The sequence below is a fragment of the Diceros bicornis genome, chromosome 11 (genome assembly GCF_020826845.1).
Source record: "Diceros bicornis minor isolate mBicDic1 chromosome 11, mDicBic1.mat.cur, whole genome shotgun sequence".
Taxonomy (NCBI): domain Eukaryota; kingdom Metazoa; phylum Chordata; class Mammalia; order Perissodactyla; family Rhinocerotidae; genus Diceros; species Diceros bicornis.
Genome location: NC_080750.1, coordinates 2,362,767 through 2,389,363, shown reverse-complemented (window position 1 = coordinate 2,389,363; position 26,597 = coordinate 2,362,767). Strand labels below are relative to the sequence as shown.

General features: G+C 37.7%; 1 protein-coding gene across 5 annotated transcripts in view; it reads left to right on the top strand.

Moving 5' to 3' along the window:
- TBCK (TBC1 domain containing kinase) overlaps positions 1 to 26,597 on the top strand; it is a 211,753-nt gene that overhangs the window by 7,205 nt on the left and 177,951 nt on the right. For 3 of the 5 annotated variants that reach the window (XM_058549863.1, XM_058549864.1, XM_058549862.1), the window contains exons 2-3: positions 5,210 to 5,431; positions 16,365 to 16,437. In XM_058549863.1, coding sequence (XP_058405846.1) covers positions 5,239 to 5,431; positions 16,365 to 16,437 — 266 coding nt within the window. In that variant the 5' untranslated portion in view covers positions 5,210 to 5,238. Of the gene's footprint in view, positions 1 to 5,209; positions 5,432 to 16,364; positions 16,438 to 26,597 lie in introns of those variants that run through there. The other 2 variants (XM_058549865.1, XM_058549868.1) reach the window with 2 other exon arrangements.

Sequence of the window (26,597 nt, the reverse complement as noted above, 5' to 3'; positions counted from 1 at the left end):
CGAAGCCACTGGAGCCAGGGGTTGGGGGGGCGGGTCAAGCTCAACGAGCTGGGGGCAGGGCACGGGGAAGCTGGGGCCGTGGCTTGGTCCAGCCAGAGCAGCTGGGGCTGTGGCGAGGTGGGGACTAAGCGGCCGCTGCCTCTGGTGCGGGGGCACAGGCTCGCCCCGCTGCTGGTCAGGCCCGGGCACCTTGGGGCTGCTGCCTGTGGGGGTGGGGCAAGGTCACGCTGCTCCTCCTGGTGGGGCCTGGGCACCTTGTGGCCACTGCCTCTGGGGACGGGGCTGAGCTGAAGTGCCGCTGTGCTGAAGTGCCAGTCGGGTGGACCAGGTGGGGGAGGGGCGCTTACTTTCGCCTCTCTGATCTCCGAGGTTTCTCGCCTCGCTGTTGTTTTCTGCTCTCCTGAGGGGCTAGCTTGTTGAAACTACCCTTGCAACAGCTCTGCTCCTTCCGTAGGGGGATCCCCTCGGGCTGTGAGGGGTCTTGGAGAGCACCAGTTTTCACGTGGCGAGCCGCCCCTCCCCCTCCTCTGAGAGCTGCATGGTCTCAGTCTTTGAGTCGCAGTCCTTGGGGAAGGAAAGGCGCTCCTTTTACCTCCTTCCACTTCTGTTGGGGATTCCAGCACATCCATCCTCGGGTGTAAGGCTACCTGGGTGCCTCAGGCGTCCCCTGTGTTGTGTGAATAGCTTTTCTTGGAATATGAATGTCCTTTTTGTTGTGTCTTAGAGGGGGAGAGTTCAGTGGGGAAAGCTCACTCCGCCATGATGCTGACGTCCTGCTTTTTTTTTTTTTTTGACTTCTTAAGATAGTCCACACCATCCACAACCTCTCTTCTCCAAATTTTTGAATAGTCATCATAATTTCTAGTTTTCATATGGCTAGTTTTATAATTCTAAATAATATATGTAAACTATTTTTTTCACAACACTTTTGAAAATATATTTTGGTTCCTTATTTGGTAAAATGAGGAAAGTAGTGTCTCTCTACCTTTTCCTTTACCACCGCAGAAACCACATCTGGTGCCCCTTCCCTTAGCTGGAACTTGTCTTACACGTTGTCAGTTGTCAAGTTGTCACGGTTAATAGTATTTACCTTGTATTTCTTAACTACAATTGGTTTTTGTTTTGTTTATGTGCTAAAAACCAATAAAATGTTATAATAATATGGCTTTGTAAATATTCTTCAGTGCAGAGCCAAGAATTATGCTATAATATGTTTCCTTCCCAGTGTTTTAATTTCATGACCCCTTTGCCACACTAAGGAGAAGATTTGTAATATTATTGTTAAATTGAGTCGTCTTTCTTCCTCTCCAGTGATGAAAAATTATCTCATAGTTAAGTGTGGTTTATTTTGGGGGCCATATACTTCTTATATAGTTTTTAACTCTCCTCACTTTCACAAAGGACTTTCTTCTTTCTTTTGGGGAAAAGGTACATGTGCTTTCTTCACCACGTCCTCTCGTTTTTTGTATGAGAAGCCTCCATTCCATTTCTCTGCTTGAAAACGTCCCCCTTGGAGCCCAATCACTTTCTCTTTAATTTGAACAGATTACATTCTAGTCCCTTTGTACGGCTTCCATCTTGGGTTATAGTCATTGAACTTGGGTAAGTTACATTGTTTCTTAACCACACATCACCTATTGTTTGGTTTTCTCTCTGTTTTGGTAGAATCCTAAAGAAACTTATTTATAAAAGGTATGTGGATTTTAATTTTATTTTTTAATGTTTGCATGGCTGTAAATTATTTTGCTATTATGATTGATAGTTTGGCTGGGTATAGAACCAAAATTATTTCTTTAAATCTTTCAAGGCTTCACCATCTTCCAACTTCCATTGTTGCTCATGAGAAGACGAGAGTCCCAGTCTGATCTTAATTTGTTGATGCCTGAACTAATTGGTTTTCTCTCTGAAATGATTCAAATTTTTAGTTATGCTTAATGCTTTGAAAATTTATGATATGTCTTGCTGTGAGTTTATTCTTCTTGCGATGAACTCATTCAAAGGAGTTAGGATAAATGTCTCAGTGTGGGTCTTTTTTCATTTATCCTCCTTGAAATTATAAGCCTTTTTAATTTAAAAGTACATATTTCCCTTCAACTGTGGGGAATTTTCTCCTATTCTCTCTTTCATAATTTATTCTTTATTTTTCTCTGTCCTGTTTTTTTGAAACTCCTATAAGGTGGTTGTTGGATTCTTGTCTTGATTCACTATGTCTGTTATCTTTTCTCTTATGTTTTTATGTTTTTGCTCCACTTGCTGAGCAATCATTTCAACTTTATTTTTTCCAACACCTCTATCTAATTTGGTAATCACATATTTCATTTCTAAGCACTCGGTTTTAAATTATTCCTTTCTTATATTCTCTTAATTTTCTTTGTTTCATTTTTCATTTATTTACACATATTAAAATGCACTGACTTTAAGTGACCAGTTTGATGAGTTTTGATACATGTAAACATCCATGTAACAACCACCACCCCAAGCAAGACATAGTACATTTGCACTAACCCAAAAAGTTCCTGTATTTCCCTATCCAATCCCATCCTCCCTGCCCAAGGCACCAGGTTCTCATTTTTATTACTATAGTTTAGAGCTGTAGTTCTGGAACTACATAAATGGAGTCATAGGATGTGAACTCTTCTGTGTCTCCTCCTTTTATCAACATAATGTTTCTGAGATACATCTGTATTTTGACATTTGTCCCTTTTTTGTTATTATTGAATAGAATTCCATTGGATGAATATGCCATAACTTGTTTATCCATTCACGTGTGTGACATTTGTGTTTCTTCCAGTTTCTGTTATGAGTAGACATACCATGAACATTCTCATGCAAGTATTTTTACGGACAAATATTTTCATTTTTTTTGGATATAAACCTAGTAGGAGTGGATTTTCTGAGTCATTAGCTTGGGGTATTTTTGACGTTAGAATGGTTTTCCAAAGTTCTTGTGTCACTTTGCACTCCCACCAGCAGCAGTGTATCAGCTCCAGTTCCCCATTTTCCTCAACACTAGCATTACCAGTCGTTCAAATTTTAGCCATTCTGGTAGATGTGAAATGGTGTGTTGTTGTGGTTTTTAATTTGCATTTCCCTGATGATTAATGACACGGAGAACTTTTTCATGTGCTTATTGTCTATTTATGTGCCTTCCTTGTGAAAATGTATGTTTAAGACTTTTGCCTATTTTTGCATTGAGTTTTTATTTTTGTTATTGAGTTGTAGGCATTCTTTATTTACAAGTCTATTATGTATACACACTCATACACATACATATATTTGATTAAAATGTCATATATATAAAAAATGTCATATATATGGAAAATGTCATATATATGTATACATATATAGGTATAAATTATATTTTCATTATGTTTGGTTTGGACTTTCATTTTCTCAGGAGTGCCTTTTGATGTGCAGATGTTTTAATTTTGATGAAGTCCAATTTATCATGTTCATCTTTTATGGTTAGTGGTTTTTTTATCCTGCCTAAGAAATCTTTGCCTAGCCTAAGGTTGCAAAGATACTCTCTTATGTTTTCTCGTAGAAGACTTACAGTTTTATCTTTTACATTTAGATCTATAATCCATCTCAAATTTTTGTAGATATAGCAGTAGGAGTTGAGATTAATTTTTTTCCATATGGATATCTTCTTGTTCCAGCACCATTTGTTAAAAAGACTGTCGTTTCCCTATTGAATTCCTTGGCCTTTGTTAAAAATCAATTACTGTATTTTAAAAATTTTTTCACTTTAAAATTAAAAAAACTATTTTTAATTTATTAAATATGTAGTATATTGCACACACATATATAGATAGAGATATAAAATATGGAAATTATGGAGCATAATTATATGAACACCAGGTAACCCACCAAGTAAGAACTAGTGTATTACTCAAGATTTTTGAAGCTTCTTATGGGTTCTTCCCTAATCTCACCCTCACTTTTCCATAATTTTTGCTATCCTCAGGTGTTTTATTGTCGTTTTTTTTTTTATTTCTTTACTTTTTGAATATATTCTTACCTCACATGTAAGTCTTCCTGAATTATTATTTAGCTTTTCTTGTTTTTGAATTTTATGGATATTGGCATAAGTTTTCTGTGACTTTTTCTTCCTACTCAGCATTTTATTTCTACGATTCAACTATGCTGTTAGGTGTTGCTATAGTTTGCTCATTTTCCATCGTGTATACTCTTCCATCAGATGAATGTACCACAGTTCATTTAACCATTCACCTGTCTTTGGACCTTTATGTTGTTTCCAGTTTGGGGATAATAGGAACAATGGCACCTTGATCTTTCTTGTGTACATCCCCTTGTGTGTGTGTAGGAGTCTTCGTAGGAATGAAATAGCTAAATCGTGTCAAACTGTTTTCCAAAGTGATTGGACCAATTTACATTCTATTTCTCCATATCCTCCTAACATCATGTGTTATCAGATTCTTAAATTTTTACTATCTAGCAGGTATAAATTCTCATGTGGTTTTAATCAGCAGTTCCTTGACTATTAATGAGGTTGTTTATCTTCTTGTATGTATATTGGCAGTTCCTTTTCACTCTTTTGTGAAATATGTCTTTCCATACTTCCTGTTTTATATAATGGATGTAATATCTTCTCAAATTTTTCTAAATGTGTTAGAGTTGGTTTTGTTTTAGTTTTTTCTTCATAAATTATTTTGGTTGCCTCCAGGGCAGATTTTTTTTTTTTTGGTTGATTTTATTCTTTGCCCTTTATGCTATAGAGTTTCCTCAACTATCTGATGATTCTTGGTTTTGTTATTCATTATTTAAAGTTTCATTCAGTTCGTTATTTAAAGTTTCTGGTCAGTGTCTATATTTCCTCTTTCCTGACTTCTCTCACTCTGTGAGAAGGAGAAGTTTTGATGGTCTGTGGGTTATTCAAGCTTCAGGTAAATGGAAGAGCCTTATTGATATGAACATGCAATAACAAGCTTCCTGTAAACTTGAAACTGTCAGGACTCATTGAAGAGGGAATATTCTATCTTTTCCTTTTCATGCCATTGAAAATCTTTGATTTATGATTGGGTGGTTTTTCCTCTTTGATATCTCAGAATTTTTTAACTTCTGTACTTTTTACTGTGAAGGGTTCAGATTGGCATTTTCCTCCAAGTTACGTATTAGTCATGTTTAAGGTGAGAAAACACTGGTTTAATGTTTGGTTGATTTGTCTTAAAATTCTCTCCTTTTCCAGATTATCTTGGAAGATCTAGGACTCCGAAAATGTTTCCTTTGAAGGATGCCGAAATGGGTGCCTTTACCTTCTTTGCCTCGGCTCTGCCACATGATGTTTGTGGAAGCAACGGGCTTCCTCTTACACCAAATTCCATCAAAATTTTAGGGCGCTTTCAAATCCTTAAGACCATCACCCATCCCAGACTGTGCCAGTATGTGGATATTTCTAGGGGAAAGCATGGTGAGTTGTTGCTGTTTTCTCCTCTTTTGTATTCTCTGCTCTGTTGCCCTGATTAGATTGTAAATGTACAGTACATACGCAGAGTAATTAGTACATGTGTGCATGCATGCCGTCACCCTTCACTCCAGCCACGCTGAGTTGTCCGAGTTTCCTAACTGCCATGGCCCCTCACCTGTCCTCGTTCGTTCTCCTGGATTGTCCTCTGCCCCTTCCCTGCAGTCTGAGCCTAGTCCTTTTCCTAGGTTCTTGTAGAGCTTTCATTGTATTTTATTATTATTTTCTATTTTAGTTGTCTTTTCTGAGGATTCTTAGTTCTTTTTTTTTTTTTTTTTTTTGGTGAGGAAGATCAGCCCTGAGCTAACATCCGTGCTAATCCTCCTCTTTTTTTTTTGCTGAGGAAGACCGGCGCTGAGCTAACATCTATTGCCAATCCACCTCCTTTTTTTTTCCCCCCGAAAGCCTTAATAGATAGTTGTATGTCGTAGTTGCACATCCTTCTAGTTGCTGTATGTGGGGCACGGCCTCAGCATGGCCGGAGAAGCAGTGCGTCGGTGCGCGCCCGGGATCCGAACCCGGGCTGCCAGTAGCGGAGCATGCACACTTAACCACTAAGCCACGGGGCCGGCCCCAATGAGGATTCTTGTTTCTTAAAGATAAAGACTAAATGAGTTTTGCCTCTGACCTCAGAGCCAGTACTGTACCAGGCACATAGAAGTCACTCAGTAAATGTTTGTTGAGTGAATGAGTCAGTGAACGACTACATTTGAGTGATTCGTGTTTCTCAGATCTGAGAATCAGATTTTTAATTTTTTCTTTCAGAGAAACCACCTCTCCTTAAGCGTATTTCTTCACCCCTGTAAGAAGGAAATGAAAGTTCTAATGTTAGAAACTTTGGAAATGTCTATTTGAATGCATTTTATGATTGAAAGTAATAGTTTGAGTTAACTGTCTTGAAATGAAGAGGAAGTTGCTAATTTTTTTTTTTTTTTTTTTTTTTGGAGCTGCATTGGTCTTTTCATATAGGATTCCACTTAGAGAACGGAAGTAGAAAAGTTGAGCCCTAGTGGTTAAAATGTGATGTTTTGGGCTGGCTCCGTGGCCTAGTGGTTAAGTTTGGCACATTCCGCTTCAGTGGCCCAGGTTTGGTTCCCCAGCACGGACCTACACCACTCGTTAGCCATGCCATGGCAGTTACCCACATACACAATAGAGGAAGGTTGGCAACTGATGTTAGCTCAGGGCTAATCTTCCTCAGCAAAAGGAAAAAAAAAAAAGTCGATGTTTCACCCAGGTGTTTACTGCCTTTTCAGTAATATAGTCAGCTTCTTCCATATTCCCTATCTTAGTCCATTTGGGCTGCTATAACAAAACACTGTAAACCAAGTGGCTTATAAACAACAAACGTTTATTACTCACAGTTCTGGAGGCTGGAAAGTCCAAGATCAAGGCACCAACAGATTCCATGTCTAGTGAAGCCCACCTCCTCATTGACAGCCATCTTCTCTCTGTAACCTCTCTGTAACCATGTGGGAAGGGGCTAAGGAGTTCTCTCGGTCTCTTTTTTTAAGAGCATATGATCCCATTCATGAGGGCTCTGCCCTAGTCACCTCCCAAAGGTCCCACCTCCAAACAACATCACATTGTGGATTAGGTCTTAACATGGATTTGGGAGGGACACAAACATTCAATCTATAGCATCCCTAAAGATGCTTATGGTGGCAATATTTTAATTATTTTAAAATTATTTTTGGAACCTTAGTTGCATGTCGAGGTTCTGTTTCTTAAAATTATTTTAAAGGCATTTCGGTGAAATGTATTTAATGTTTTTAACATAAAATAGTTTGTAAAAGTTAACTCTATATACTTGCTGATATTGAACTTTTTTTTCTTATAAAATGGCATTTCCATGTGTTTTAACCTAATATTAAAGACTCTCAAAAAATACAAACTACATTTTCTTTCTTGTTTTGCTGAAAAATAGGCTAAATGATACTTTCAAGTAGTTTGTGTCGATGCAAATAATCCGTAATCAATCTATAAATCAAAATTGTGGTGAGTTTGTTATAAGCCAGTTTGAGGACTTTAGCCCAGGAGAACTTTCCCACTAAGGAAGGAAGCTCTCTGAAGAAGAGCGTGTACAGAGTGGTTATATACTGTCTTGGAACAAAGAATATATATCACATATGACAGGAATATCCCTTTTACAACAGTCATGTGTTTGCTTTGCTGGCACAGCAGGTCAGTGGTCACAAGGCGAGCACAGCAAGTCAGTGGTCAGCAGATCAGTGGTCACGAGATGAGTTAAAGCAGGTCAGTAATTAATCCCTAGTTTCCGTGAAGAAATGCATATCCTTAAAGAAACGCTGATATGGGGGGAGGCAACATCCCTGTCTTTAGGGGCATCATTCGTGGCTTTGGGACATTGTAAATGGTTAAAGCAGATGTACAGTGCATGCTCAACAGGCCACATCAGGCCTGTCTGGAAAACAAGGTCAGGTCAAGTTGCTTTTAAACCAAATGGTTTCCTCATGTACACAAGTATATCCTATTGCTTTTCATTTATTCATCACTCTTAAAAATATTTGCTCTGAAAATATTTGTTTTATAGACTTTGAGTAGAAAATATTTTTGTAATAAATATTAATGGCTGATATTGAGTGTTTATTATGTATGAGGCAGTATTCTAAGTGCTCTACATATTTTAGTTAACTTAATCCTTATAGCATTACCATGATGTAGGAACATTTATTATTCTCATTTCGCAGATAAGGAAGTTAAGGCACAGAGCAATTGAATAACTAATCCAAAGTCACACAACTAGTAAGTAAGGAAAGATGTAATACTAATACTTTTTATAATTTTTTGGAAAGATTTTTAAAGCTGAGATAAATCTATGTTATTGCAAATATCAGCACATTCTACCCATCAGAGCTTATTCAGTGCGTTAAATACTTTGGAGCTCCATCACGTACCTAGTGTCTTGAATATTTAGATATGTCGGGATGCCTACTGAGAGACATGGGAAAGAAGATGGTGAAAAGAGGTAATTGTCCTGCAGAGGATAAAATACTTGATTTTTCATATTCATATTTGAATATGAAACACACACACAAGGGCGCGCGTGCACATACAAACATGTTAAAGTATGTATCATTCTCTTGGGGCTTCCTTTACTACGCAGGATTGCCTTTGATGGATCTATGCAGCAAATATCAGTAAATATTTACCAGGTTTGGCCTAATCTTTCAAGAGAGAATGTGGGTGGGGCCATATTGAGGTCATAAAGATCTGTCTCCACAGGGAACAAACTTGGAGGGCAGAGCTGATAGAAAGCTAGAATTGAAGCAGAAGTTATAAAGATGCTGATGAGTTGAAGATTTGTTTAGGAACTAGTCTTTCTTGTCCACTCTGACATTTTTTACGTTATGCTTTGGCGTACATAACCTCAGACCACTGGGGTTACAATACTTTCACAGACTCTTGCCTAACACTATGGCCCTCCTTGTCCTTGGTGCCAGGTATATGAAGATGAATAAGACAGGATCCCATTTCCCAAGGAAGCTCTAGAAGTAGTAGAGGAGAAAAATGCAAACATGATTATAGTATAGTAATAGTTGCTATAATAGATGATATACAATGTGCTATGCCATGGGAGTACCAAGGAGGGAATGTTAAATTCCACATTGAAGAGTATGGATATTAATCAGACTCCTGTATATAAATTTTCAGTGGGATAAGGGAGTTTAGAACACAGAGGGGTAGCTCTTCTGTCTGTGAAATTTTATTTACTTTGATTCATTTTAATGGTACTGGTGGCCTAAAAGGATTAATGGGTTTTCAAAAGATGTGCTGGCCTTTGATTGTTGACTTATTCCTAAGAAACCAAATCTTAATATCATTCTTAATTAATCATTCTTATCCTTTTTAAAGGAATTTACATTTTATTACTTTTTTCCAAAAACAAAATTGAGACAAATTATAGACATGCATACAATATTTTATATATACAGAATATGAAAGAAAATATATACTCGAGATGAGGAGAAAGGAAACAAAGAATAAGATATAAAGTTAGTGATATTAATATATAGTTTCCTCACTCACATGGACTATAAATTTATTTGTAAACTTCTTATAGGTCAATGCAAAGAAAGAAATCCACCTGCTTCAAATTGCTTTTATAATGAGGCAACATATTAAGACATTAATTTCTAAATATTTACCTGTATCTGGAAGAATGATCAGTTGCAAGCTTTATAATGTTCATACAATCTATTGCCCAGCTGAAGTATGGAGACATTAGTATAGAAACTTCTTTGGTATGAGGATCTGAGATCTCCTATGCTTGTTATGGGCAGTGTTCTCAACACATCTGGCCAAATTTGCTTTATTGTTCTTTTTTGTGTTGATCTCTGAGCTGGGAAGTCTCTGTAGCTTCTTGTCCCAGTTTTTCTGTGGGTGAACATCTAAGTAAACTAAATTTGACAGTTTAAAAAAGCAGCTCTTAACCCAGGAGCCACAGGGGCCTATGAATGAGTGTCAGGAGATCTGTGAACCTCTTGAAAATGTATATAGAATTGTGTGTGTGTTTGTGTGTGTGTATGTACAAGCATTTTTCTGGATAACCAGTCTGTAATTTTCATCAGATTCTCAAAAAGGGTTCCTAATGTAAAGAAAGGGTTTAAAAGCCCTGATGGAGAGTATCAAGAGCTATGGAGAGAATTTATCTTATTTAAAGACAAACTTGGGAAGTTCTAATGTGGGGCTGTAGACCTTCCAGAGTTGATTTGACCTGTTTCTAGGGGTGTACCTAAAGGTTTACCAGTCAGGACACCCACAGTTAGATCCACTACATAGAGTTTTGCAGTTTGCTCGCTGCACAAAAGCTTCTGGCTAATGGAATAAGGGGCAGCTGAAATCTGGTTCTCTCATTCATTCTGGGAGAGGGGCGCTCTTTCTAACTTGCTTAAGTATAACCCTGAGAACTAGTGCTAACTGTACCTACAGGAGACTTTATAGATAGCTCAGGCTGTTTGCCAAAAGTCTGGAAAGGAACCCTTGGCAAGTTTGTTGTCGTTCTTTAAAAAAAAAATTATCACTTTTTACCAAAGTTTTTATTTGATAGTGGCTTCAGTGACATTAACTAAATGTTTAAAAATTATAGGAATCATTTGGGGCTTTTTATATCACCAAACAGTTGATAGATATTGTCAGTCCCTAAATGCTTCAAACACCCTCTCCAATTCCAGTTACAAATTCTAAAGAATTTCCGATTGTCACATTGGCCCAGTTCCAAAACCACTCCAAGCAAAGTTTGGCAGTGTAGCCTATCCTCATTATCATCCGTAGCTGGTGACCATAATTAGTTTTGACGTTTTACATCTGCGAATGCAGAGTATGCCTGTCTGCCCAAACTCTTGCCACTTTACTCAGTTTTTAGGACTTCTTCATTCTTGTCTCCTAAAATGCTCTGTATTTCTTTTTTACTATGTCTGAAAGCCTTTTGGAGCTTTACTTCATATGACTGGGGTCTTGCCTCTGTCCAGTTTTCCCCAGGCTTTCTTTTCTCAGAATAATTGACTTAATAGTCCTAGCTATTTCTTGAGGTCCTTCTTTTCCTCCCTTCACCTAAATGAGCCCCTGTAAACACTGAAGTAGGAGGAAACTTATGACATAATCCCTCTGGGGAACACTGTTGCTAACTTTGCACAGGAACCTTCTTTTTAGTTATCAGTGTCAGGTAGACACTGTTAGACTCTATTAGTGTTGAAGCCAGCTCAGCAATCTGGGCAGTCGCCTTAGGCCCGTCCACTGTGTCGCCAGTGACTGCATCCCCTGCTTGCCCTGCTGCTAGATCTCAGCAGCCCTCTCTTCTAGGGGAACATAGTTGTGGATGTGTATAACATTCATATATTTTAAGTTTGGCTGCCTGTAATGAGAATATCAGTGATTGTCAAAAGGTTAGAGAATTTGATTATCTTGTTTATATTGGCAGTGTTCCTTGTCCTGAAAAGTTGTATGCATGAGGAGCAAATAACTGAGTTGGAATAAGCGTTTATGTAAAGGTCTGTTTGTTCCAAAGCATCACAGTCATTTCAGTTGCACTTAGTTTGAAAAATTTGAAAAGGTTCTGCTCAACAGTCTCCTTAGTGAACAGCACACATTTCTCAATGATGTAACACCACATGATTTTGGTTTGGACTCCACTTAATTGTCTCCTCAAAGAATTTTGGTTTTGGTTCCTTTTCCCCCTTTATTTTGCTCTTACTATGCAGATATATCACATCTTGTCATTGTTAGTCCCCACGGCCTCCCTTCTTACTTGGAGTTACGTGTGACATGTGGTCTGTTTCTGTGACGTTACGTTTTCACATGTTGGGTTAGCTCAGAAGTCAGGCTTTCACTATTTTCTGTAGATCGTTCAAAACTGGTTCGAGATGATATTAGTTTCTTGCTAATTCAGCGGGATGAAGTATTTAATCTCAAGAATAGTGGACATTTTATTAGAATTCGAGAACTTGGTTTATTAAAAGAAAAGTTAAGGAAATATCTTTGAAAGAAAAAAGGCCAATAAAGCATGAAAATATTTAAGTTAACAAATTGAATCCTTTTCTTTTTGAGCTGGAAATCTCAACAGTGTTTAGAAGCAGAGTGAGGATTATAAATGGTAATGCATCTCATTTTATTTGGTATTAATTACCCAGAAATCTTTTGGTGATTGCTAGTGAAATCAAGAACAAAATTACTTTTATTTTAGATTTGAAATTCAAGTAGAGAATAATAGAAGTGTTAAGGACCTATAAGATAATTTATTCTATATCTCTAGCTGCATATACATTTCAGCCTAAGTATCTGTCAGTTCAGAGTTCCATCAGAGAAACAGAACCAGTAGGATATGTATATTAAGAGATTAATTGCTAAGAATTGACTTATGCGACTCTGGGGACTGAGTAGGCCAGTCTGAAATCCGTAGGGCAGGCTGTCAAGAAGGACAAGCTGAACTCCCACAGGCACTGAAGCTGCCATCATGGGTGGAGTTACTTCTTCTTCAGGGAAGCCTCAGTGCTGCTCTCAAGGCCTTTACAACTGATTGAATCAGGGTCACCCAGATTATCCAGGATAACCTTCCTTAAGTAGAGTAAACTGATCGCAGATTTTATAAATATTGATTTAGATATTATATTTAAAAGGTGATGAGCTAGTCTCAGTTTTTACTGTGAACAACAAAAGAATGATACAGCCAGCTGTATTCTAATAACCTTTCATGTTATCTTAACACATTCATAATTAACCTTTTTCTTTCTCTAAGTTAAAAAAAAATTTTTTAATCTTTCTTTTAGTCCCTCTCCTTATTCAACTCCTTTATTATCTTTCTTGCTTAGCATTGTACTCTCTTCAATTTCTTAGCATTGACTTAAAACATGCAGCTCAGGCAGTATGTGTACTGCAGTGATATTGGCATTCATCAAATATTTGTTTGAAGAAAGATTATTTCACAGTTCTTGTAAGTTCTACTCATTAAAGTTCATCTTAGTGTCACATTTGTTTTTTATAAATAACGTCACTACATTGCTGACTTTCATTTGGCACATTATGATTCCCAAATATTTTTGTCATATTTTATTCTGTGAAACTATAATGTTTTTATAACAAACAGAAGTTATTTTCAAACAGTGGTCCAGAGTTTCAGCGTGAGGACTCTCTAATGATTTCTTGAAAAAACTGGTTCATATTGGAAACATTGTTTTGGTATACACTCCGTTACCTCTGGGAGAAACTTTGATATTCTGCCAAGGATTATGGCTCTACTGTATTAAAATAATGCTTCAAAATTCCATAGACTCCTGAAGCTTTGGCAAACTCTGGATTATGATTTTTTGAAGGAGTTTCCAGAAGAAGCCTGACAAATTTTTTTTTTCCTAAATCATTTTAAGCATGACAAATTTTAGGTTAGTGCCAAACACTTTGGAAATCTCTCATGGATATGGAGACTTATGAATATCCAATTTAAAATGATTAATGGAGCATACACATTTTAGTAAGTTCTGATGTTTTTGTTTTATTTCAGTGCTACTGAGGTATTATTATACCCACTTTACAGCATAGGCATATAATTTTCTACACAGGACTGATGTCTATTTAGATAATGACTGTCACCACATGAAACTCCTGTTCATTTCTAATGGCTACATCATGCCTTTGCTCAAGTTAATTCACTTTGACAAATATTTTTATATTAAGTGCTTATATGTTTGAGGTGCCATTCTAGACACTGGCAGTACATTTTGAACAAGACCAACATTGTTCCTGCCATCATGAAATGATGGTGATCTAGAGGAGATCAAAGACATTAAATAAAAACATATACAAATCTTTAGAGTTGAAATAAGTGCTACAAAAGAAAAGTGCAATTCAGAATAGATTATGTTATAGAAGGAGCAAGTTGAGTTGGAGGGGCCGGAAAAGTGTTTCCTGAGGAAGTCACATTTAAATGAGGGATGCATAATCAAAATACCTCCCACTTAGGGAATGATCACTATGTGCCAGGCACGATTCACATCCTTATTATATATAACTCATTGCAACCTCAGAGTTATTCTATGACGTAGGTGCTATAATTTTTGTCATTTTACAGAAGAGGAAACTACAGCATGGAGAGGTTGGCAAACTTCTCCAAAGTCACATTACTAATGGGTAGTAAACCTCATGAGTAGTCTAATAGTTTGTGCTCTTCACCATTATGTTTCATGATAGGAGTTAACTGGGAGAAGAGAGTAGGGAAGATCATTTCAGGCATTGGGAACCTATGTGCTGATACCTTAAGGCAAGATGGGGGAGGAAGGCAGGGTGACTGGAAGTTGGTGAGCTAGAGATGAAATAACAGAAAATGAAGCTGGAGAGGGAGTTACATATCGGATTTATTTATTACTGTTTCATCACTTAGACTTGAGTATGAAAATATGTTAGAGGGTAATAAGATTAATGTGAGAAGACCAGTTAGGAGATTGTTGCAGTAATTTAATAAGAGAGATGCTGGCTTGAACCCAGATGGCAGATGGAGCAAACTGTACAGATTCTGAAAACATTTGGGCGATAGAAATAGCAGGGCTTTTAGTTTGGATGTGAGAAGGGAAGATTAGTCCTAAGTTTCTAGCTGGAGCAGCTGGCAGGATAGTAATAGCATTTACTGAAATAGTACGAAAAGGAACAGGCTTAAGGAGCAAAGTGTAAGTTCTTTTTGGGTTCTGTTGAGTTTGAGGTGACTTTGATATTCAAGTGAGACGTTGTCTATAAAAGCCTGGAGTTCAGAAGAGAGTTCTGAGCTTCAGATAAAATATGAGAATTTTTCAGCCTTGGGAGTAAATGAGAAAATGCAGTATGAAGACCCTGAATCAAAGGTGGAGGAACTAGAAGCATTTAAATTTGGGCAGATGAGGTGCCAGTGTACAGAGTAGACTGAGGAGAGGTAGCCCAAAAGGTGTTAAGGAAAACTGACGGAATGTGGCAAGATGCGAAGCAAAGGAATGCGGCAGCCTCCTGTTTGGTTTTCTGATAGTGTTGTTTGCTTTTTCCTTCCAGAATTTCACAGTTGTACTAAAGTGCTTGGAGTTCAACTTGGCGTGGTCTTTTCCTTATTGAAGAACTAGACTTTTTATCTCATGATTTTCTTTCTTATTCTCTTTTTCCTTTTTTTTCCTCATTGTTCTTTCAAATTTAATTTCTTTAAATTCCTGTTTAGATTGCTAGCAGTCTTTCGGTCTCCTGCCCTCCCAGCTCATGTCACTGCCTGTGTAACATCAGCCTTCATCTCTCCCCCATGCAAGACCGCACCTTGAACCAGTCCTTACTGAGAGTTACTCCCTTTCCTGGACCTCGCACCCTGAAGTTTTCCCTTCCCTTCTTCTGCCATCTCATTTTTCTACCTCAGCTACTTTTCATTTGCACCAAACCTCTTTACAGTTGTCACTGTTCCCAATCTCTGCACCTTTACTTCTTTATCTTGTCTTAGTCTGCCATCTATATTTTGTGTTAACCTTCTTCCTTATCTAACTTAGAACCTGTTTTGCACAGATACTCAAAGAACCCCAATTTCTTTCAAACCCTTGATCTCTCCTGAAATAACCTTATCAAATCCCCACCTGTTTGTAAGCCCAGTTATACTTTTCACTCGTTCCTCTTACTTTCATTCATTAAGAAAAGTATTGATCTGCTACTGTGTCAGACAGTGTGTTAGTCGCTAGAGATAACTGATGAGGAAAAGTATGGCCTGACCCGCAGAACTGTACTGTCTTATTCTTAGACAGTTGATCTATTGGAAAATAAAAACTAGTATTAGTTTATTATATAGTATTGATTCTACCCACCAAAATTTTATATTATTACTTAATCTCAGCAGGCCCCATGATGTTGCAAACAATCCCAAGTCGATTTTCTGCTTTTTCTCCATAGTCATGATTCAGAACATTTCTACTTTTCTCGAGTTTCTGAACTCAATCTCAAAGACCTTGTGTTTGAACCAGACTGTCAAGACAATTTGTCGCTAGCTCCCAATTTCCCCCTTGCTCCAGGATTTCTTTATATCTTCATCCAAGCTTTCCCTTCTCCTAGTCTGTGTCAGAAGGATTGCTTCTTTTTTCTGAAGGTAAATCTTTCCGTCTGTTTTCCCTGATGCACATGGGAGAAACTCTAGAGAAAAATACAAGATGAAAAGAAATTGTTATTTATGTGTTTTATTATACATTATTAATAATGTGTTTTGTTACACATTTATCCTGTTATTCTATATATATGGTAATTGTGTAGTTAATATAGAATTTGAAAAGCTCTTAAAATATCATTTGCACTACACGTTAATATCTTTAGTGGGTATATTATTTTGTTATTAAAACGTGTGTTAATCAAATATAAAGTGGATTTGCTTTGTTTTACTCAGAGAGACTGGTGGTGGTGGCTGAACACTGTGAACGGAGTCTAGAAGACTTGCTTCGAGAGAGGAAACCCGTGAGGTACTGTGCAATATCAGTACAATTAAATGAAAAGCAGGAATTGGCAAACAAAAAGACATTTTAACTAGAAACTGCAGAGTTTTAGTTTCCTCTGTTACTTGTTTAAGGATCAAATCCAGGTGCAGATTTTCATTTTAGGAAATTTAATTCACAGGCCTCATAGAAATTCAGCACTAACATTGTCCAGTGTCCAGTTGTGAGGTAGGCATTCTTTAAAGTACTTAACAAAAAAATTCCTAAAGAGGATATATATGAAAATTTGAAATCTTTTTAGTACTAAGTAAGCATTTCTGTGGCTGAGATTAGGAGTATTTTCCTGAGAGGAGTATATGGTGACTTCTCATAAGATTGTGGTATTCCTAGGGACTCCTTGATCTGTGTTAAGTAAAGGCCATGTTGCAGAGTAGAGAGAAATAATAATCATGGCTTGGGTGGAATCTAATGATACAGTTTGAATTCAGTTATTTCAGTGACTCAGTAAATTTACTTTCCATTCTTGGCAAGAAGAGTGTGTGGTCTCAACTTTATTATAAATGTACTATGATGTGAACTTCTTCACAGATTTTCTGAAATTATCTTAAAATCGTGAAAAATATTCCTTTAATGAATAAAGAAAGTTTTGACAAACCAATGAAAACTGCTGGCTGTGAGTCTTTATAGCATTGTAATTATCCATCCTAGTTAAAGAAATATTCTTATTCTCAGTCAATACTTTTCAATCACTGCTATCTTATGGATGAAAATAAACCTTTTTCAAGGGAGGAAAAAAATGTGTATCTTACTAACTGGTAGTAATTTAGTAGAAGCAAAACAAATTAATTGAATAAAAATACTTTCCTTGTTACTTTAAATGATTTAGTTTTAAGGGGCTCTAGAATGGAAGATGCATATATCAAGGGTATGCCTGCCTTTCTTGCCTCTTGAGAAAAGTCTAACCTAACCATAGCTAATAAAAGTGACTTTCCTATATATTTAGAAATAGCTCAATCTTATTTAGTGAATATGTTTTTATAATTACAATTTTTGCATGTCACAAATTTTTGATTTTATTTTTTTAAGAGCATATCACTCGGGGCCGGCCCAGTGGCATAGTGGTTAAGTTTGTGCGCTCTGCTTCAGCAGCCTGGGGTTTGCAGGTTCCGATCCCGGGCACAGACCTACATACCACGCATCAAGCCATGCTGTGGCGGCATCCCATATACAAAATAGAGGAGGATTGGCACAGATGTTAGCTCAGGGCCACTCTTCTTCAAGACAAAAAAGGAAGATTGGCTACAGATGTCAGCTCAGAGCTGATCTTCCTCACCAAAAAAAAAAAAGAAGAAGAACATATCACTCTTTGCTCACTAGTTTAAATTTATACTTTATAGGCCACTGATGCTAAAAAAAATTCTCTGTGAAAGCTAGTTGACATTTAAATTGAAAACCATTTGTAGCCACACCTTTATCTCTGAAAAAAACACTTTCTTTTTAATTCAGCCTGGGTTAAACTTTTATGAAGATTTACAATGCGGTATGTATGATGAAAAAGCCAGTAACCAGTGAGGCAGCCTTGAACAGTCTCTTAATCCTTTTCCTTATCTGTAAAACAAGCAGTTTTACTTAATTGAGCAATCATTCTAGAGGAAGTTATTCTCGACTTTATATTTTATTTAATATGCATTACATCTTATAATATATTGATCATTTGCCTTTATAAGTATATATTTTTATGTTTTCTTATACTAATGTGTCAACCTTATATTGCTTCTTATTTAAATGGTAGATTTCTTGACAGAGGAACCCATGACAAATCTAAGTGTAAAACTTCAGTGCTATAATGTAAAAGGCAAATTGTTATAGAAACATCTATTTTATGGTCCAGCAATCCCACTCCTAGGTAGAGGACTTCCTTAAATTTTGTGTGCTAGGTACTTCATTTGCCTCACTCTAGTTCCAGCCCTGCCTTGGTGTTTAACTATGAGAAGGGAAAAATACATGTCCACCAAAACATTTGTTCCAGAAACATTATTCATAGAAGCCCCAAACGGGGAAGAACTCAAATGTCCATCAGTGGGAGAATGGATAAACAAATCATGGCATATGAATCAACAGTGAAGAGGAATGAACTACTGATACACGCAACAACATGAGGACAGCATGATGAACCTTAGAAATATCATGCTGAGCAAGAGAAGCCAGACACAAAAGATTGTAGTCTTCTGTTTCTGTAAAGTTCTAGAGTGATCAAAACTCATCTGTGGTGGTAGATATAACAACAGTGCTTGACCCTGGTTAGGGGAGGGGATAATATGAGAACTGATCCAAAATAGCCTTGAGGGAACTGTCTGGGGTAGTTGAAATCTTTTACATCTTGATCAGGGTACTTATATGGTGCATCTTCTTGCAAAACTTGTCAAAATTCACTGAAATATATACTTAAGATGTGTACTTTTCACCCATGTAAATTGTACCTCCATTTTTTTTAAAAGCCTGCTGATTTATTTGCTTGGCTTGAGTTGTGATCCCTCATGTATCAACAGTATTATGTTGTTAATGAAGATGCCTGATGTAGTGGCATACTTGTGTTTCTTTGTTTCTATAGGAAAAAATAGTATGAATTAGTTATTGCTGCTTAACAAATTACCTCAACACAGCAGCTTAAAACAACAGTAAACATTTATCGTTTTATACAGTTTCTCTGGGCCAAGAATTAAGGAATGTCTTAGCTGGGTGGTTTTAGCTCAGGTTATCATAAGGCTGTGGTCATTTCAAAGCTTGTCTTGGGCTGGATGATCTGTTTTTAAGGTAGCTCACTCATTTGGTGCCAGTTGTGACGGGAGGCTTTAATTCCTTCCTGCCTTGAGGGCTTTGCCACAGTCCTCTTGACTATCTTCACAACATAGTGGTTGCTTTCTCTCAATGTGAGCAATCTAAGAGACAAAAGAAAGCAAGGTGGAAGCTGCAAAGCCTTTTATGACCTAGCCTTAGGAACCACTCACCTTTCTGCAGTATCCTTTTGGATACAGAGGTCAACTATTAACTCTATTCATTGTGGGAGGGGACTGTACCAGAATAGGAATCCAGGAGTCAGGGGTCATTGGGGATCACCTTAGAGGCTGGCTGTCGCAGATATCTTAGAGATCATACAAGTACTTAAAAAATAACAGGAGCGAAATAGTAAACCAACATTCACACTAACTGAAAAAATAACTAAAGGTCTGAAAATTATTCACTATTCATTTGCGGTATTTGGGACAGAAGAAAGGAAGGAGTTTGCACTATGAAGAGATGGTAGTCTGTTAAGGGAATATCCAGAACTACCAGAGGTGGAATAGTCTTCACGGACATAGCTATGCTACGAACAGAATTGCTCTACATCCTGAAAATTGATGGTACCCATGGTCTTGTGCTCCCAGCCACTCCAGGGGACTCTATAAGCCACTACTAATGTAGTTCTCTGGTCATCAGGATGGCAGTAATTGTAGAATGTTCCTTCTGATCTCCACATTTCCCTCTATGCCTTCCTTTATTTACTAAAAGAACTGAGAGAGAAGAGAGAAGCTTTTTGTGACTCAGAAGACAAATTTCCATTTTCATCATTTTACCTGAACTCTATCCTTTTACTTTTTACTTTCAATTGTACTATATAAGGATACAATCGATATTGCTTTGCCAATAAGATTGAATCCATTAGCTCGTGAAAAGTTTTACTTTTCTGTGCTAGTCATCCTTTATCCTTGTTTTAGAGATAACTCATTGCAATGAACATCAGTAGTTTCAACGCGTAAAGGTGTAAAGAAGCCACCTTTCTTCAGTGCTTTTGTATATTTCTTCATGAGGATAAAATCTTATAGATGGAAGCATATTCTTTGAGTGGGTAGGTGAATATGAATAAGAGTAAATGCAATTTCATATTGTCTTTCATACCATTTACATTTTCTGATAGTCTTTTTCATTTATTTAAAATAGAATATACAGTAGCTTTAATGGGTCTTTGTAATTTCTTCAAGTAAGGATGTATTTAAACATTTTTGTAAATAAAGTACTGTTTTTTTAATTGTTCTGGTAATAGACTAAAGTTCAATATTTTCCTTGTTCGTTTTGGAATTTAACATTCAGACTTACTGCCTTTGAGTAGAACTGATTATGTCAGGTTCAGTTGCAAGTTGTTATCTGATCCATCCATCTAAATTAGTTCTGTTGAAAACTATTTGACTTTCCACATATTTGGATTACATTAGTCTCCAATAACGGGACAGGTTTCATGTGCTGAGTTGATGTGCTGCAATTTTAATTAATTCTATAACCTGTTTATGGAAAGTGAGAAGATGTTCTTATGGCCCATAAATCTGTTCTTTCCCCTACTGCCAAAAGTAAGCATCCTGCACCTGTAAGAAAGACTGATGCAAAGTACACAGGAAATCTAGTTAGAGGGGGTTGCAATTGGAGACCCATGAATTTTGTTTGTCCATCTGTCTCTAACTGTTCAAAACTGTGAGCTGCCAGTTGTCTGGTAGTTATTTGCAGTTGATTGTCTAGACTTCTAAGCTTAAACATTTTTCAAGGCATATATATCTTACTAGATTTATATTTTGAAGAAAATTTTAAATCTTTCATAAAATTGATGGGACGGGGAGTAGAGGGATGAAAATCAGAAACTTAGAGAAGAGTCTTGTGTTAATTTACTCACTAACTTTTTTCATAACAAATTTAATATCATTGAACTAAGCAATATTGTACTAAAACATTATAGTAGTAATTGGTATTACAAATATATTGTAACTTAAGACTATCTTAAGGTTTCAGATCCAACAAGATTAAGGTTTCAGATCCAACAAGAAAATCAGACATTCTCTCTCTTTATAATTTTAATGGCCATAAAACCCTTTTGAGAATTCATGTTATCCAAACAGAAAGAAATGATTTTGTGCTGTGACCTGAAGGTATTATCATGTCAGTCTTTTATAAAGTAATGTTGTTTGTGTAGTTTGCTAACCTGTTTGAAAGAGATAACTCTTCACCATTTTCTTCGGAGTCTATTCAGGCTTGAATATGAGGAATTAATTTTTGGAGAAAGCTGCTCTCCTTTCAGTGGCTTTTATATGTTACTTGTGCGAGAGTTCAAGCTTGCCAATATTTCTCTCCAGTTTCAGTTAAATGATCAGAATTATTTGTTGGAAACATAGAGGCATGGCATTCAATTAAACTAGAACCAGTAGGTTTCAAGAAAAAAAGTACAACAATTTGGAAGATATGTTTGAAGTCATCTCATATTTAGTGCCTGTGACGCTATTTAATTGCTACCCTAAAGCCACATTCAAGAAACTGAAAAGTGGAGAAATTTAAATCTCATCTCCTTTCTGAAATATTTTCCGGAGACTGTTATAGCAGGATACACCTTCATCCCTCCTGTTAAAGCAGACTTGGGGAAAGGGCTTCTCTCCCCTCTAGGTGCTATTTGGGAGTAGTTCCCCTTCATGTTGGTGTTATTCAGAGCATGTACCATCGCTTGATCTGTAAATGTGCCAGCAAGTGCAGTTCATAGACAGATACTCAGCAGAGTTTTGGCACTTGCAGTAAAGTTTCTGCATTGTCCTTAAATTTGCAAGTGAAGGCAGGGTGAGTAGTGCAGGCATGTTTCTTTAATAAAATGTTTGTCATATGTTTTTAGGGTTATGGTTTTGAAAATTTACCAGAGAACCATCAGCATTGCAGAGGTCACGCATGGTTATACGTGGAGACTGATGGGAAGCAGGCTATGTCTGCAGCTGTTCACTAGCTGCGTGGAAAACGTGATCTGATTCACTCAGATGAGTAACTTTTATCTGCCCCTATTAAAAGATTGCCTACTCTGGGGCCGGCCCTGTGGCTTAGCGGTTAAGTGTGTGCGCTCTGCTGCTGGTGGCCCGTGTTTGGATCCCGGGCGTCGACTGACGCACTGCTTGTCCAGCCATGTTGAGGTGGCATCCTCATACAGCAACTAGGCGGATGTGCAACTATGACATAGAACTACCTACTGGGGCTTTGGAGAGAAAAAGGGAAAAAGAAAAAAGGAGGAGGATTGGCAATAGGTGTTAGCTCAGGCCCGGTCTTCCTCAGCAAAAAGGGGAGGATTGGCATGGATGTTAGCTCAGGGCTATCTTCCTCACACACACAAAACAAGATTGCCTACTCGTTGAATTGGATACTCCAAAGAATTTTGGACACATTCTAGAATGTGGTCCACAGGTGGGTAATGAGCCACAGGGCATAGTCGTCACAAATAGATAGTAGATATACTTATTTTAGAATATGACCTGATGGTGGAAGTTGAAGCTCTCATACCTTTTTTTTGCCTTTAAGAGCTCTAGTTTCAAAATGCATTTGGAATTATTACAGTAACTTAGTAACTCTAAGCAAGTAACTCAGGCATTTATATAATTGATGTATATTTTTCTTCCTATTTTACTTGTTTTGTTTCAAGACAGAAAATAATACCAAAAGGTGCTCTTCACTCAGGCTTGGAATCTTTTGCTTTCTCCCTCTCTTGTACCATTTATCCTATTAGTTGTGAAGCATTGTTAATACAACCTTGGTGATATTTCTCACATCTCTGGTGTCCTCTACATTCTTTAAGTCAGGACTTCATTAACAAACAGCTTGACTGTTGCATTGTCACACTCTCCTAACTGGTCTTCCTGCCTTTAGTCCTTCCATACTCCAGTCACTCCTACTTTCTGCTGCTATATTAATCTTTTTAAAGATCAGTCCATTCCCTGCTCAAAAACATTTGGTGGCTCACCATTTTTGTGTGTGTGAAGAAAATGCATTTTATAGGCGGAGGATCTGACTTCAATCTAACTCTCTAAATTATTTCCAAATAGTGTCTAAGTTGTGCAGGTAGTTTTCATTGTTACCAGTACTGTGTGTTGAGGAGATTGAGTGCCAGAGAATTGAAATACACCGTGAAGACTGAGTTGTCCCTTTGCCCAACTATGTGTCTCTAATCTTTGGCACAATGTATAGCACCTTCTTCTTGAAGTAATTCACTTACCTCTGTCTTTCTCTATACCATACCACTGAACCAAAGCAAAAATTATATTTTCCTCCTCCAAATTCCTTTATTACATTATATCTTTTTAGTTGTAAGGTACCTTTCTCTTTCTAGCTTATAAGAGTTTGCCTGCAGTTATAGAGTTAAGGAAGGTATGGTTTACCTTCCCCAATTAACCATACATCTTTTGAAATGCATACTGTAATCTCATTTTTCTATCCCTGAAGTTGTTAGCATAGAGGTTGCATATAGTTAATGTGTTGTCAATGAACTATTGAATGAACTAATGATGTTTTTAGTTTAGTAATGCAGTTTGAATTCTGTTACCCTGTTATCTTCCTTTTAATCATGTGCCATAATTTTGTTTCCCAAACGAATGAATTTTGGTGAAAATATGATGCAAATGTTATCTTGGTAATTTGTTTATTATTTTCTTGGAAATATTTTTTTAAAAATAGAATGGTTAGAGGAAATAAATTGTCGATTTCCTTTCTCGTGGCTCTGAGGAAGAATCTACTTCTAAGCTCATTCAGGTTGTTGGCAGAATTCAGTTCCTTGCAATTGTGGGATTGAGGTCGCTACTTCCTTGATTACTCTGATCCAGGGGCTGCTCTCAGCTCCTAGAGGCCATCTGCATTCCTTATCACGTGGCTCTCTTCATCTCCAAAGCTAGCAATGGAGGATCATCTCCCTCATATCACATCTTGTTCGTGCCTGGAATCACTCTTATTTCCTCTGTCTCAAACTTCTAGATCCAAATTTCAGGGACTCAGGTGATAAGATCAGGCCCACCTGAACAATCTTTGACATTAAAGTCAACTGTGCCATATAACGTAACGTGATCATGGGAGTAAAATCCATCATATTCATAGTCTTGGGGGTTATGCAAGGTGTCCATCAGGGAGCAGGAATCTAGGGAACCATGTTAGAATTCTGTCTACCACAGTTTGGTTAGTAAAAATTTGAGAAAATTTTTTAGATTATAGCAAATGTGATATTTGATGTTCTCTTTTGTATTAGTAAGTCACTGTGACTGACGTGGTAGGTACAGTGGTGTGTCATGGGTCACCAAGACCACTGCCAGCTTCAGTGATTTACTAGAAGCACTCACAGAATTCAGAAGTCATTATACTCATGTAACATCATACTCATTTTATTACAGCAAAAGGGTACAAAGCAAAACCAACAAAGGTAAAACAATGGGGCAAAGTCTGGAGGAGACCAAGCAAGCTTTCCAGAGTCTTCTTCCAGGAGAGTTGTGGAGGATGTGCTTAATTCCTCCAGCAACGAATTGTGACAACATGTGCAAAGTGTTGCCTGTTACAGAAGCTGACCAGAGCCTGAGAGTGGAGGGTGTTTATTGGGGGTTGGTGACTGACTGCCGTTACAGATGCTCCCCGACCCCCAGAAGGAAGGCAGGTGTTCAGCATAAATCACGTTATTTGCACAAACTATCTAGACAAGCTAGAGTGGTTCAAGGCCTCAAATGGACAAAACACTCTTACCAGTTAGAACATTCCAAGAATTCAATTCCCAGAAGCCCACAAAGGGCCAGTCAGGCAAATAGGCACTTTTGGAGAATGTGCAAGATTTGAGACTGATGAGATTCTTTTTTGAGGCAGCATTAAAGTAAATTTTATTGCTGCTTACAGCAATTCATGAAGTGTGTTATGACTTTGTAAACTGATGGTTGCTGGTCTTGTTCAGTTAGAGTTTGTGTAAAGACTTTTTTTAATTCATCAACAAGGTATTAGCTTTCTATTGCTGCTGTAACATATTGCCACAAATTTAGCAGCTTAAAACAACACAAATTTATTATCTCATAGTTCCGTAGGTCAGAAGTCTATTGGGCTTGCCTGGTTTTTCTGCTTCAGGTCTAGCAAAGCCAAAATCAAGGTGTCAGCAGGGCTGCATTTCCACTGGAGGCCCGAGGGGAGAATCCATTTCCAGGCTTATTCCAATTGTTGGTAGAATTTAGTGCGGTTGTAGGACTGAGATCCGTGTCCTTGCTGGCTGTTTGCCAGGAGTTGTTCTTAGCTTCTTGAGACCACCGGCATTCCCTGGCTCATGGCCCCGTTTCCCCATCTTCAAAGCTGGTAGCAGTGATACCGAACCTCTTAATCTCAGGTTCCTGTGCCTGATGCCCAGCAAGCCAAACACTGAGACATCGGTCCTTGGAGGTGAGAAATGTTTATTCGAATTGGCCGAAATGAGTAGGTGGGAGCCTGGGTTCGCTCAAATCCACCTCCCCTCGAACAGGAAGCAGGGGGCTTTTACAGAGCTTGGCAGGAGAGGCTTCAGGGAAACAAAGGGGTCACTCCCGGTAAGCCTCTGGGCAATCTGACTTCTGGGCTTCAGCAGCTGCTGAGGGCCAGCCATCCATCCCGTGATAGCAGCCTCCCCAAAGGCATTCTCTTTCTCCTGCAAAACAGGCTCACAAATCCTCGAGACCCCTGAGTCACCTCTCAAGTTAAACAGGAAAAAGAGCAAATTGGTTTGATATCTACAGAACCCCTCAGATACCCGGCTTCAGCAGCAGGTCCAGTCCTTCTGAGGCTTTGCCTCTCTGACCTCTGCTGCCTTTCTTCTGCCACTCTCTCTGACTGACTCTTCTGCTGTGCTCGTCTACTTTAAGGGCTCATGTGGTTACACTGGGTCTCCCTGGATAATTCAGGGACTCGCCCTATTTTAAGGTTAGCTGATTAGCAACCTAATTCCATCTGCAAAGTCCCTTCACAGCAGTACCTAGACTAATGATTGATTGAATACCCAGGTGACAGGAATCTTGGGAGGATTCTGCCTGCCACATTCTTTATACAAGTACTGAAGTTTTTCCTCCTCACTTAAATCTAAATTTCATATTATTAGTTATACCTCAGTTTCTAAAGAGAGAAATAATTAAGTAAGCAGTGTTAATCCTTTCAACAATTATAAGCATGTTTAACCTCTGTATTATTGATGAAAGAAATTTTTGAGTCACGTTGCCAGTTATCTTCAGAAAAAAAATCAAAATTTAATAAAGTTTAAATTCAAATTTTGATACGCTATTTTCCAGAATAATAGTCAATAGTAAAGTAAGCCCTGTGTTTATTAAAATAAAATCCTTCCTGGGGAGAGAAAACTACTTCAGTGTCCATGTGCAAAA